The 15,637-nt window shown below is 37.5% G+C and overlaps 1 protein-coding gene across 2 annotated transcripts in view; it reads right to left on the bottom strand.

The window, feature by feature from the left end:
* The window catches only part of TIPRL (TOR signaling pathway regulator), a 35,959-nt gene that overhangs the window by 6,822 nt on the left and 13,500 nt on the right, over positions 1 to 15,637 (bottom strand). For both annotated transcript variants that reach the window (XM_032606373.1, XM_032606380.1), the window contains exon 4: positions 14,779 to 14,910. In XM_032606373.1, the coding sequence (XP_032462264.1) occupies positions 14,779 to 14,910 (132 nt within the window). The remainder of the gene's footprint in view (positions 1 to 14,778; positions 14,911 to 15,637) is intronic.

The raw sequence follows: 15,637 nt of genomic DNA, 5'->3' as shown, positions 1-15,637 counted from the left end.
TGGGACCCTGTCCCTCCCACAGCCCTGGCCCCCCATCCACAGTAGCAGAACCCTTATGACACTCAACATGGTGGAGGAGCCTGCACAACCCTGCTCCCCTCCAATTATCCTCCTCTTCCCGCAGCAGAGCCTGTGTCTCAGGGGATCCCAGACACAAGGGAACAGCCTACCACCCTCATGACATAGCAGCTCCGGCAGAAGCAAAGCAGCGACTACCCCAGAGGCACAAGAAGTGACAAAGAAGGCATGGAGCCACACCTCTTACAAAGACAGTGGGGGCTGGAAAGTGCCAATTCTCAAAAATAACCAGAGGTAACACAGATAAGAGAAACCAAAAACTTGTGTTACAGCACCACCTACCAAAAAACAAAAGAAAGCACTCTCACTTCTAACCTGTCATTTAACTTCAAACGCACAAGCAGAGGAACATTTCATTAAGCACCATGAAGAACCACAGTAATACTATACGACAAAAAGAAAATGACAAATCTCCAGAAACCAAACTTAAAAGTCACAGAATATTTCAATCTAACTGATAGAGAATTCAAAGTAGCTATCATGAAGAAACTGAACGAGATACAAGAAAACTCAGAAAGGCAGTTTAATGAGCTCAGAAATAAAATTAATGAGCAGAAGGAATACTTTACCAAGAAGACTGAAACTCTAAAAGACCAAACAGAAATTCTGGAGCTGAAGAACTCAATAAACAACATGAAGAATGCATTAGAAGACACTGGAAATAGAGCACAGTATATGGAAGAGAGTATTAGTGAGCTCAATGGTAGAAATCTAGAGATGATACAAGTAGAAAAGGAAAGAGAAATAAGATATTTTAAAAATGAGAAAATTCTACAAGAGCTCTGTGATTCTTTTAGGAACTGGATAATGGATATCTTAAAAGAAGAGACGGAGAAGGGAGCAGAGAGATTATTTAAAGAAAGAACAGCAGAGAACTTCCCAAACCTGGAGAAGTAACTGGACATACAAGTCCATGAAGCTCAGAGAACACCTAACCACCTCAATGCAAAAGACCTTCTCCAAGACATAATATTAAAACTGTTGAAAGTCAATGACAAAGACAGAATGGAAATGGAAATGGAAAAAAGGATAGTAACTACAAAGGATCTCCCATTAGGCTATCAGCAGATCCCTCAGCAGAAACCCTACATGCCAATAGGGAGTAGAATGACATTCTCAAAATATTGAAAGACAAAAATTGTCACCCAAGAATACTCTATCCAGCAAAGTTGTCATTCAGACATAAAGGAGAAATACTTTCCTAGACAAACAAACGATGAGGAAGTTCATCAACACTAGATGAACCTGCCTTATAAGAGATGTTAAAAGGAGCTCTTTTACTAGAAACAAAACAGCAAAAATACACAAAACTTTGAGCAAGGTGATAAAGACAGAACCAGAGAATTGCAACTGTTTATCAGAATAGGTTTTAAAGAAAGCAGAAAAATAACTATCGCTATCTCAGTTTGGTAACAAACTCACAACATGAAAAAGGATAATTTGAGACAACAAAAACATAAAAAGGGAAGAGGAAAAGGACAGAATTTATACAGGTAAAAGAAGGTGAGATGCTATCGGCAGGAAAAGGACTATTTTCTCTAGGAGAGGTTTAATAAAAACCTCAGGGTAACCACAAAACATAAACATAGAGCAGAGATACAGAACAAAAAGAAGAGGAATTTGAGAAAGGTTTAATAGAGAATCACCAACACAAAATGGCAAACAGAAACACAGGGAAAAACAACAGAAATATAGAGCAACCAGAACACAAAAGATAAAGTGGCAGGACTAAATCCTCATCTATCAATAATCACACTAAATGTAAATGGATTGAATTCACCAATTGAAAGACAGAGAGTGGCTAGATGGGTTAAAAAACAAGACCCAACTATATGCTGCCTCCAGGAGACACCACTTAGCTCTAAAGAGATATACAAGCTAAAAGTAAAGGAATGGAAGATAGTCGATGCAAACAGAGCCAAAAGAAAGCAGAGGTATCCATGCTCATATCAGACAAAATAGACTTCAAGCTAAAAAGGTCAACAGGAGACAAAAATGGACAGTATCTAACCATAAAGTGGACAATTCATCAAGAAGGTATAACAGTGATTAACATGTATGTACCTAACATATAAGTACCAAAATATATGAAACAATTAACAGACCTAAAGGGAGAAATTGACAGCAACACTAATAATAGTAGGGGACTTTAACACCCCTACTATTAGCGGCCTTAAATAAAACATTAGACTAGATGGATTTGATAGAATTGTACACAACACTCCATCCAAGTGCAGCAGAATACACATTCTTCTCAAGTACACATGGAATTTTCTCAAGGATAGAACATACGTTGGGACACAAAACAAGTCTCAATAAATTTAAGAAGACAAATCAAGCATCTTTTCCAACCATAATAGAATGAAACTACAAATCAACTACCAGAATAAAACTGGAAAAATCACAAATATGTATAGACTGAACAACATACTACTGAAATATTACTATTAGATCAATGAAGAAATCAAAAATTACCTGAAGACAAATAAAAATGAAAATACAACATACCAAGATCTACAGGATACAGCAAAAGTAGTACTAAGAGGGAAATTTATAGCAATACAGACCTACCTCAAGAAACAAGAAAAATCTCAGCAATCTAACCTTACACCTAAAGGAGCTAGAAAAAGAAAAACAAATAAAACCCAGAGTTAGTAGAAGGAAGGAAGTAATAGAGACAAGATTGGGCACATTCAGGGTGGTATGGCTGTAGACGGAAGGAAGTAATAAAGAGCAGAGCAGAAATAAAAGAAATAAAAACTAAAAAGATAATAGAAAAGATCAATGAAACTAGGAGCTGGTTCTTTGAAAAGACAAACAAAATTGACAAACCATTAGCTAGACTCACTAAGAAAAAGAAAGAGAAGGCCCTGATGAATCAAATCAGGAACGAAAGAGGAGAAATAACAATGGATACCACAAAAATACAAAGGATTATAAAAGAATATTATGAACAGCTATACACTAACAAATAGGACACCTAAAAGAAACAGACAAATATTTAGAATCATACAAACTTCCAAGACTGAATCATGAAGAAACAGAAAATGTGAATAGACCAATCACTAGTACAGAGATGGAAACAGTAATCAAAAAGCTCCCAAAAAACAAAAAGTCCAGGACCAGACAACTTCACAGCTAAATTCTATCAAATATTCAAAGAAGGGGCTTCCCTGGGGTGCAGTGGTTGAGAGTCCGCCTGCCAATGCAGGGGACACAGGTTCGTGCCCTGGTCCAGGAAGATCCCACATGCCGTGGAGCAGCTAGGCCCATGAGCCACGGCCGCTGAGCCTGTGCATCCGGAGCCTGTGCTCCGCAACAGGAGAGGCCACAACAGTGAGAGGCCTGCGTACCGCAAAAAAAAAAAAAAAATTCAAAGAAGATTTAATATCTATCCTTCTCAATCTATTCCAAAAAATTGAAAAGAAGGGAACACTTCCTAACTCATTTTTCAAGGCCAACATCATGCTGATACCAAAACCAGACAGAGACACTACAAAGAAAGAAAATTACAGGCCAATAACTCTGATAAACATAAATGAAAAAATCCTCATCAAAATATTAGCAAAATGAAATCAACAATACAACAAAAGGATCATACACCATGATCAAGTGGGATTTATTCCAGGGATGCAAGGATGGTTCAATATATGCAAATCAATCAATGTGATACACCATATTAACAGAATGAAGGAAAAAACCATATGATCATCTCAATAGATGCAGAAAAAGTATTTGACAAGATTCAACACCCATTTATGGTTAAAAAAAAAACTCTCAAAAAAATGGATAGCAAAGGGATGTACCTCAACATAAGAAAAGCCATATATGACAAACCCACAGTTAACATCATACTCAATGGTGAAAAATTGAAAGCTATCCCTCTAAGATCAGGAAAAAACAAGGATACCCACTCTCACCATTCTTATTCAACATAGTACTGGAAGTCCTAGCCAGAGCAATTAGGCAAGAAAAATAAATAAAAGGCATCCAAATTGGAAAGACAAAAAGTAAAACTGTCACTATCTGCAGTTGACATGATTTTATATACAGAAAGCTCTAAAGACTACATACACACACACACACACAACTATTAGAAATAATAAATGAACACAGAAAAGTTGCTGTGTTCAATATACAAAAATCTGTTGCATTTCTATGTGCTAATAATGAGCTGGCAGAGAAATTAAGAAAACAATCCCATTTACAATCACAACAAAAAGAATAAAATACAACTTGTCAAAATTTCCTTATTACAGGGCTTCCCTGGTGGCTCAGTGGTTGAGAGTCCGCTTGCCGATGCAGGGGACACGGGTTCATGCCCTGGTCCGGGAAGATCCCACATGCCGCAGAGCGGCTAGGCCCATGAGCCATGGCCACTGAGCCTGCCCATCCGGAGCCTGTGCTCCACAACGGGAGAGGCCACAACAGTGAGAGGCCCGTGTACCGCAAAAAAAAAAAAAAAATGTCCTTATTACATAAAGCAATCTACAGATTCAATGCAAGCCCTATCAAAAGCCCAAGGACATTTTTCATAGAAATAGAACAAAAAATTCTAAAATTTATATGGATCCACAATAGACCCTGAATAGCCAAAGCAATCCTGAGAAAAAAGAACAAAGCTGGAGGTATCATACTCCCTCTTTTCAAACTATATTTCAAAGCTATAATAATCAAAACAGCATGGTATTGGCAGAAAAACAGATATATGAATCAATGGAACAGAACTAAGAGCCCAGAAATAAACCTACACATATATGGACAATATATGACTAAGGAGCAAAAAATAAACAATGGAGAAAGGACAGTCTTGCCAATAAATGGTTCTGGGAAAACTGGACAGTCACATACAAAAAAAAAAAGAAAAGAAAAGAAACTACAGTCCTATCTCACACCATCACAAAAATTAACTCAAAATGGATTAAAGACTTGAATGTAAAACCTGAAACCATTAAATTCCTAGAAGAAAACATACGCAGTATGCTCTTTGACATTGGTCTTAGTAATATCTTTCTAGATATGTCTCCTCAGGCAAGGGAAACAAAAGTAAAAATAAACAAATGGGATTACATCAAACTAAAAAGCTTCTGCACAGCAAAGGAAACCATCAATAAAACAAAGACATCGAATGGAAGAAGATATTTGTAAATAATATGTCTGATAAAGGGTATAATATTCAAAGTATATAAAACTCAACAACAACCAAAAAACCAGACAACCCAGGTAAAAGATGGGCAGAGGAGATGAACAGACATTTTTCCAAGAAGACATACAGATGGCCAATAGGCACATAAAAAGATGTTCAACATCACTAATTATTACGGAAAAGCAAATCAAAACCACAATACAATGAGAAATCACCTCACACCTGTCAGAATAGGTATTATAAAAAAGATAAGAAATAACTGTTGGCAAGGATATGGAGAAAAGGGAACACTCGTACACTATTGATGGGAATTTAAATTGGTGCAGTAACTATGCAAGACAGTATGGAGATTCCTCAAAAAACTAAGAATAGAACTACCATATTAACCAGTATCCCACGTCTGGGTATCATCTAAAGAATATGAAAACACTACTCTGAAAAGATATCTGCACCCTTGTGTTCACTGTAGCATTATTTACAATAGCCAAGATATGGAAACAACTTAAATGCCCATTAACAGATGAATGGATAAAGAAGATGTGGTATATATAGAGTATGGAATACTACTCAGCCATAAAAATAGATGAAAGCTTGCCATCTGCAATAACATGATGCACACTGAGGGTATTATGCTACATAAAATAAGTCAGATGGAGAAAGACAAATACAGCATGATTTCACTCATATGTGTAATATAAAAAATAAACGAACAAAAACAAAATAAGTGAATAAACCAAACAAACACATAGATATAGATAACAGAGTAGTGGTTACCAGAGGGGAAGGGGTTGGGGGGAGGGCAAAATAGGTAAAGGGGAATCAACTGTATGGTGACGAATGAAAAATAAATTTTTGGTGATAAGCATGTTGTAAAGTATGCAGAAGCAGAAATACAATGTTGTCCACATAAAACTTATATAATGTTATAAATCATTGTTACATCAATAAAAAAATTAAATTTTTTTAAAGACTGACATAAATTGGTGTGTGACAAGTACATATTAATTCATTACTGAATTCTGTCTAATCATCAGGGAAATGCAAATCAAAACCACAGTGAGATACCACCTCACACCTGTCAGAATGACTATCATCAAAAAGAACACAAATAACAAATGTTGCCAAGAATGAGGAGAAAAGGGAGCCCTCGTACACTGTTGCTGGGAATGTAAATTGGTGTAGCCACTGTGGAAAACTGTATGGAAGTTTCTCAAAAAACTAAAAATAGAACTACTATATGACCCAGCAATTCCACTCCTGGGTTTATACCCAAAAAAACCAAAAACACTAATTTGAAAAAATACATGCACTCCAGGGACTTCCCTGGTTGTCCAGTGGTTAAGACTTCGCCTTCCAATGCAGGGGGTGCAGATTCGATCCCTGGTCGGGGAGCTAAGATCCCACATGCCTCGCGACCAAAAAAACAAAACACAAAACAGAAGCAATATTGTAACGAAGTCAAAAAAGACTTTAAATATAGTCCACATCAAAAAAATCTTTAAAAAAAAAGAAAAAGAAAAAATACATGCACTCCAATGTTCATAGCAGCATTGTTTACAATTGCCAAGATATGGAAGCAACCGAAGTTTCCATCAACAGATGATTGCATAAAGAAGATATGGTAATATATATACAATGGAGTACTACTCAGCCATAAAAAAGAATGAAATTTTGCCATTTGCAGCAACAAGGATGGACTTGGAGTGCATTATGGTATGCACTCCATACCATTATGGTATGGTGAAATAAATCAGACAGAAGAAGACAACTGCCATATGATATCACTTACATGTGGAATTTTAAAAATACAACAAACTAGTGAATGTAACAAAAAGGAAGCTGACTCACAGAGATAGAGAACAAACCAGTGGTTACCAGTGGGGAGAAGGGATGGTGGGGGGAACACAGGGGTAGAGTATTAAGAGGTACAAACTATTAGGTATAAAGTAAGCTACAAGGATATACTGTACAACATGGGGAATATAGCCAATATTTTATAATAACTATAAATGGAGTATAACCTTTAAAAATTGTGAATCACTATATTGTATACCTGTAACTTATATAATATTGTACATCAACTATACTTCAATAAATTTTTTTAAATAAAAGAATTGTGTCTACTTTTGAACATATTTGAAAGTTTTATAATGAAGGATTAGTAAAAAAAAAAAGAATACATTTGACCATTTACTAAATAAATACTATTGTCTACTAAGTGTCAAGTTCTTATTATAGTAGGTCTTGGGTTTATACAAATGAAATACAATCTCAATTCTCAAGAAGTTTATCAAAGAGGGAAACAGTCAGACAGACAAAATGATGTGGTAGCTGCTATAACAGAGGTACACACAAGGTTCAATAAGCACTCAAAGAAATAAGTAGCTAAGCCTGCTGAAGAAAATCAGAGAAGGCAATCTTTGAGCTGACCATGAAAAGAAAATCTGGGGTGGGAAGAAGAATTCTAGAAAGAGGAAATAGCACGTACCAAAAAAAGAAAAAAAGTACTGGGGCATGAAATAGTAAGATGCATTCAGGGAACTGCCTGTAATTCCAGATAAGCACAGGGCAATGTTAATGAAGAAAGAAGAAATAACAAGGATAACCTAGTAACCAAAGTAGCTTTACTGCCCGGAGAGTCACCAGCCACAGGCCAACCTCCCCTACCCTAGGACCTTTCAATACCCTGTTCCCTGACCTGGAGCTGTTCTCCTGGCTAACGCTTACTTGTCCTTCAGATCTCAGAATAAATGTCACTTCTACAAGGAGGCCTTTCCTACTGTTTCATAATCACAGAGATTTCTTGTTATTCTCTCTCATAGTTCTCCATTACAAATGAATGAACATACCTGTGACCATATTCATTTATGTGTTTACTTGCTTAAGGCCTCTCTCCTCCTCTTGGCTGTAGGCTCCACAACAGTGGGAATACCTGCTTTGTTCATCACTGTGTCCCTATTGCCTAAAAAAGTTGCTAGCACACAGCAGGTGCTCATTAACTATTGGCTGAATGAAATAGGGGCTAGAAGCTCTTTGATGGAGAAAAGGCTCTGAGTCAAACTGTATTCTGCAGGTTAACAACAACAGACTTAAAAGCAAGACTTACGGTAATGAAGAGCTAGAGGAAGAACCTGACTTATGATAACTTGGTATCACAACAAATTGAGAAGCACATCATTAGCACTGACAGAGTGCTGTTTGTAATTATTGGAAAGACTTATTTGCAACATTTCTTCAGATTTCAAAATTAATTATTAACAGTCATACTGGGCATAACATGTGAAGCAAGTTGAAGTATCGTTTCAGCATGGCACAATGGGGAGACTAAGAATAAGGGACCAAGTTCTAGTCCCAATTCTACAATTCAGCTGTATATTTTAAGGCAGTAGTTCTCTCCAAGGAGACGTTTGGAAATTTGAGGGTGTTTTTCGTTGTCACAAAGATGAGCAGCCAATACTAACAATTAGCAGTTAACGACCAGAGACATCAGATGTTCTGTAGTACCCAGGACGATCCTTTACAACAAAGTCCAATTCTGCATCCCACAAAACTGTCAAATATCTCACCTGGCATTTATGTGGGTGAAAAAAAACCTGATTTATAATTATCTGACGTTTGAACCTAATTCCATTTTACATATAAATATAAAATTCACTCAAATTCCAGGAAGGCAATTACCTTGTAAATCAAGGAAAGATTATACTTTGTTTTATTTGACACTTCACTAAGAGTTGTTCACCACTTTGAAAAATTACATCACTGATGAGAGTCCCGATTGTGTTATCTGAGTCACTGACTGATACCTGGCCTATCTGTCAGCCTACACTTGTAGCTGTCACATTCACAGTGATTTAGTATGCAAATATAAGTATCTGACTACTTATACAGTCATACTATGCATTTACATATTGAAATTCCTATCATTTTACTCTAAATCAATTTTTAAATTTCCCTTTTATCTTATAATTAGAACATTATGTTGATTTATTAGAAAGAAGGTGGCTTATATTATCTATGAATTTCTTTCAGGATAGTAAAAGGTAGAGGGTGCTTAAAGTATTTGGTTAAAAAAAAAAAAAATGGAGCAATGGGTCCGATAAGGTTGAGAACAACCAACTTAGAGCAAGTTTCTGAACCACCCAAAGTCTTCTCTTTCACCTACAAAGATAAGGGATGTAAAGAAACAATCTCTTGGGCCCTGTGTCTGTAAAATATGACAATTCTATGGGACTACGCATCCAATAAAAGCTACCTGTGTACAAGCATTGTAGAATTCTCTGTACACAGAGATGAAAGATATGTCACTGCCCAGTATACTTGGACTCTAAATAAAACATGGGAGCAGAAGGCAGACAATGTTCACTCTTGACTCTACTCAGCATGGAATTAACCACTAGCTGTTAAAGCCATTACAGAACATCACAGTGCTGCCAGTATTTGGTAGATAGGAAATTAATTTTCTTTGAAAGTTAAAAACTAACATTAGCACAAAAAGAGCTTCTCTTTAAATCTCTGTTAGAGCACAGCCCTACAAGCTGTAAGCCCTAACAAGGAAGTAGGTTAAGACACAAAATCCTAACCTAAAAACAAACATTGCTGAGAGAAGCTAATTTAGAAACACAAAAGAAAATTAATTTCTGAAACAAATGTCTCCTAATTAGATATAGGTAATGCCACTCACACAAAGTTATCAAAATTCATAATAAACTCAATGAAGTAAATCCAAAATATCCCAGGCCTCATGGTGCACAGAGCTCTAAATCCACTCTTTCTCACTAGGGAACTGTACCACAAAGAAATTATGATAATTTTTTAATAAAAGTTGTCTGGGTTGAAATTTGAAGGTGGAAAACACACTTTAAAACCTGAAACAGTTAAATAAATTAAGAGAATCTAAAAGGCTCAATCCGACAATATCAAGAATCTAAAGTACGTTATTTTGTTTATTTAAGCATCTTCCACATTTCAACAGCATTTCTTTTCAAAGTGTTTTACAGTTATTATGGAAACTGGAAAAACAAACATTCGTAATCAACTACTTTGCAGTTCTAATAACTTTTTAGCCGTCCTCCGGCCAAGGTTAAAACACCAAATAAAAGCAATGTATGTATTCTTTGTCCTATAGTGTTAAAAAAACAACTAAATCTCTAATGTGCCTAGGAATTCTGATAAAACTCCAGGTTTAGGAATCACTGGCATAGAGGCTGACTTAACTGCATCCTGTTCTCCCTTCCTCCTATCACTATGGAAGAAGCATCTCTCTCTCTTAAGGCTAGTCCTTCTACTGATGATCTAGATCCTAGAAGATTATGAACAAAGGCAGAGAGACAAACATATCCATTGTATGACTGATGTAGGGCAAGTTACTTAATATTTCTGAAAATAAGAATAAGTATTCACTGCATAGAATTTTCAGGAGGATTAAATCAGATAATATAGATAATTATCTAGCATGGTATCTGTGAGATAATAGAGAATCATACACTGGTCTCTACCCCTGGTTTCTGAAATAGGACTTCTGAAACCCTTATAAATCCCTAACCGATAAGAGCACTAGAAGCAAGCAGCTTTTGTTCCAATGAGGTGACTCTGGGTGGGCTCCTGGATGGGAGCTGGTACCCAGAAAGGCCAAGCCATGATTATAAGCTTGGAATTTCCAGGCCTACCTCCACTCTCCAGAGAAGGGAGAGGGGCTAGAAATGGAATTACTAATTGATTATGCCTATGTGAAGAAGCCTCCATAAAATCCCAATGGCGTGCGATTCAAAGAGCTTCCAGGCTGGTGAACACACCCACATACTGGAAGGACAATGCACCTCTACTCCACAGGGACAGATGCTCCTAGGCTTAGGACCTTCCCAGACTTCACCCTATGTATCCCTTCAACCGTATTCTTTAACACAGCCGTCCCCAACCTTTTGGCACCAGGGACCAGTTTCGTCGAAGACAGTTTTTCCATGGACCGGTGCAGGGGGGGGATGGTTTGGGGATGATTCAAGTGCATTACATTTATAATGCACTTTATTTCTATTATCATTACATTGTAATATATGATGAAATAATTCTACAACTCAACATAATGCAGAATCAGTGGGAGCCCTGAGCTTGTTCTCACTTGCCACTCACTGATAGGGTTTTGATATGAGCCTGCAAGCAATTGATTTATTATGGTCTCTGGGCAGTCAGACCTCTCTGCTAATGATAATCTGTATTTGCAGTCACTCCCCAGCGCTAGCATCACTGCCTCAGCTCCACCTCAGATCATCAGGCATTAGATTCTCATAAGGAGCGTGCAACCTAGATCCCTCGCGTGCGCAGTTCACAGTAGGGTTCGCGCTCCTATGAGAATCTAATGCCATCGCTGATCTGACAGGAGGCGGAGCTCAGGTGGTAATGTGAGCAATGGGGAGTGGCTGTAAATACATATGAAGCTTCTCTCACTCGCCCCTCACCTCCTGCTGTGCAGCCCGGATGGGGACCCCTTCTTTAATATTTTCTTTAATAAACTGGTAAACATAAGTGTTTCCCTGAGTTCTATGATCTGTTCTAGCAAATAATCAAATCCAAAAGGAGAATGTCATGGGAATCTCCAATTTGTAGCCAAGTCCAATAGAGATTGTGGGTAGCCTGGGACCTACTACCTGCTATTGGCATCTGAAGGAGGGAGGGCAGTCTCATGGGACTGAGTGGGACCTGACGTTATTTCCACGTAGATAATGTCAGAACTGGATTAAATTGTAGGACATCCAACTGGTGTCACAGAATTGCTTGGTGCTGGGAAAAAACTCACACATCTGGTGTCAGAAGTGTGAGTGGGATAGTAGTTTCAGAGTAAAGGAGAAACACAGGAGAAGACTGGAGTTTTTCCAATCAGTCTCACATACAGCAAAGGCTCAAAGCCTTCCTCTTCCTCCCACACTCATCCTCAGAAACCTCACTCCAGCCATTTTCACCCCTTTCTCTACAAGTCTACAAGTGAGTCCTTCCTCTACCTAAACATGCTAAAGTCTTCCCCATATTTAAAAACACAAACACACACATTCCTCTGTCAACCTCATGTTCTCTCTTAGCTATATCTATTTCCCCTCCTATATCAGTAAGCTTTAGGAAAGTTTGGTCTTTATCTACACTTTGTCTCCACCTCCGCATCTTTTATTTACCCCCTAAGTATGTAACTTACCTTGATCTTGCCACAGTGAAGAACAATATCCTAATTGCTAAAACCAATAAACAAATGTTTTAGTCTGGCAGACACCATCCCATTCTAAGCTTATTAAGATCTCTTTTCAGCATACTGACCTCCATGCCAACCTTGAGAAGTCCTACTCCCTTTGATTCCCAGGCACCACATTCCTGGTTTCTCACCTACATCCATATTTACCAGCCTAATCTTTGCTTCTATAGGAAAGAACTTCATTTGTCCATACCCTATTTCCTCTAAGCCAGAAATTATGGCATTTATTTTATTTACAGCAATATCTGTTACATTCTGAGAAAGAAACCAACCCAGAAAGGAAGTTCACTATTCTAATGAAATCCTTCCAGGCATTCTTAAAATGGAACCCTATCACATAACTTTTTAAGAGTTACACTAGGTAAGAAGAAAGCATTTTAAGATGATGTTATGCTTCAGCTTGAGACTTACTATTTACTCTGATACACACATAATACATTTATGCCCATACCCTCTCCAACTCCTTCAGCTGCAAAAAACAAGTGCTCCCTACATACCTACCCACTTGTATACACTGTAGACTATCTACCCACTCGGATACAAATGCACATCCAGATATGCAAACTCATAATGAACATTCAACATAGTCAATTCCGTAGGTAGGTAAACAAGTGGAAAGGTACATGACTGGATGAGCTGGAGAATGAACAAATCTAAATGACAAGAGATAAACTGGGGGAAAGCTATAGGTGAACAAGGAACAATCATCTATTGCTAGAATAATGATATATGTTAGATGGTACAAAGAAAACTTTGTCACTAATTAGTGTCACAACCTTAGATAAACTAACTTTTTGGGCCTCATCTATAGAGGCTAGACTAAATGATTCTCTAAAAATTCATTACAATTCCAAAATCCTATGATTCAACAGAAAAACTCAGCTTAAAACACACTGATTGCTGCTTTTGACTTATTGTTTTCATTCTTTATTATTATTTAAATCACAGTATCCATAATCATGCTCCAAGAACAATGTTTGATGCTGGGGTCCTTGTCTTTGGCAGTCGTTATGATAAGTGCTATAATAGAGGGGTTAAAAAAAAAAGTAAAAAGGGCTTCCCTGGTGGTGCAGTGGTTGACAGTCCGCCTGCCGATGCAGGGGACACGGGTTCGTGCCCCGGTCCGGGAAGATCCCACATGCCGCGGAGCGGCTGGGCCCGTGAGCCATGGCCGCTAAGCCTGCGCATCCGGAGCCTGTGCTCCACAACGAGAGAGGCCACAACAGTGAGAGGCCCGCGTACCGGAAAAAAAAAAAAAAAGTACCATATAGGAGTATGGTAAAGGGATATTTGACTCTGCCTAGGGGAGCTGTGGAAGGCCTTACAGAGGAGGTGACATTTTAGCTGGATCTTAAGGATAAGGCATTTAATAAAAAGTTTCAGTTGAAGTTTCTCTGGAAAGTGTTAGAAACCCAATTATAACCTAATAGTAAACAAATAGAGGGTCTATTTATTATTCTTTTTTAGCATGTTCCACCAATAACACTGTTAATGGAAGTAGTCTGTCCTCCACTGGTAGAAAAGAATACAAAAAAAAAAGAGGGAATTAACACTTGTCATTTCTGTTTTCCACTTCCATGCTGGAGACTAAAGTGTATTTTAACAGGGCACTGAAATTCTGACACATGGGTGACTTTTTAAAATGACATCCAGGGGCTTCCCAGGTGGCGCAGTGGTTAGGAAATGCATCTGCCAATGCAGGGGACACGGGTTCGAGCCCTGGTCCAACAAGATCCCACCTGCCACGGAGCAACTAAGCCTGTGCACCACAACTACTGAAGCCCGCACACCTAGAGCCCGTTCTCTGCAACAAGAGAAGCCACCACAATGAGAAGCCCACGCACCGCAACAAAGAGTAGCCCCTGCTCAATGCAACTACAGAAAGCCTGCGTTCAGCAACAAAGACCCAATGCAGCCAAAGATAAAAAAATAAAATAAAGTAATTTTAAAAATAAAATAAAATGACACCCACTGTGCTGTCTGCAGATCCTTTCAATTATCATTTTTAATTCAGAAATGTGAAAATTGAGTCACAGTTTTCATTTAAATTAAATAATAAACAAACAGCAAAGTAGCCAGACAGGTCTACAAAACAATGATTTGCTAAAGTCTTAACAATATACAAAATATACAGAATACAATATATAAAATATGTAAGATTTCGTGAATTTTATGATGGATATTAACAAGATGTATTCTAGACCCAAGTGAAACTTTGCATGACATCACGTTAAGATGGTATGATTTCAAGTTAGTCTTGTATTTCTGACCAATGGTAAAAATGGAAGAAGTTAATTTTAAACACATTCACAATACTCACAATTTTCACACTCAGGCTTGAAACTCCATGATCGTGAAGTTCATCCTCAAACAGGAGAACTTCTTCAAAAAACTTAATCTGTTCCCTGGCTTTCAATTTCTCTGTATCTATATGATCTGTTGTAGGTACAACCTAAAAGAAAAAATATAAGAAGGGGCACATAAAAAAAAAAAATTTAGACAGCTTTCCTACCAGTATTTTCTGCATAGCCAGAGCATCCGGTTCTAAATTTGGGTGTTATCAGTAGACACGAAAAACGAGATATATGCCTTGTCCCTGAAAAACCAAAGATGTCTGATATTATAGCTTCACAACACAAAGAGTCAAAATTCATCGTCTTTCATACGAAAATCATTAAACAGAACACATTAAAATCAAGTGCTCTATTGCGACTATGAGAAAATTAACCATCTGAAAATTAGTCAATGTGATGAACTACTACTATCATAGAAGTTCAAAGCAGTTTTGTGCCATAAAAGTCTACTTTTACGACATTTATTTGGAACTTAAAAAAATTTTTTCCCATTAGAATGATGGTATATATTTTAGATCCCCAAATCTACAAACAAAGGTGTTTTAAATTCTGAGGTAAATAAGAACTTTCAGAGAAATTCTAAGGGAAACTCGTAGCATTCCAAAGGACTGTAGAGGATACCAGCTATTTTTTCAAAGTATTATTTTGTAGCCCCCGGACACAAACATACATAACCCAACAAAAGCACCAACAATCTCAAGGCAGGTCACGTCAGTAGCTCACTAAATCCAAGTGTCTCCTAATAGTAACACGAAAGTATGATTTGTGATACCATGCTTTACTACATTCAATTTCACTACAAAATGTTCAGCTTTTCAATTCTTT

Source organism: Phocoena sinus, chromosome 1 (assembly GCF_008692025.1).
Source record: "Phocoena sinus isolate mPhoSin1 chromosome 1, mPhoSin1.pri, whole genome shotgun sequence".
Lineage (NCBI taxonomy): Eukaryota > Metazoa > Chordata > Mammalia > Artiodactyla > Phocoenidae > Phocoena > Phocoena sinus.
Note: the sequence above shows the minus strand (reverse complement) of the source record. Positions and strands in the feature narration are given on the sequence as shown.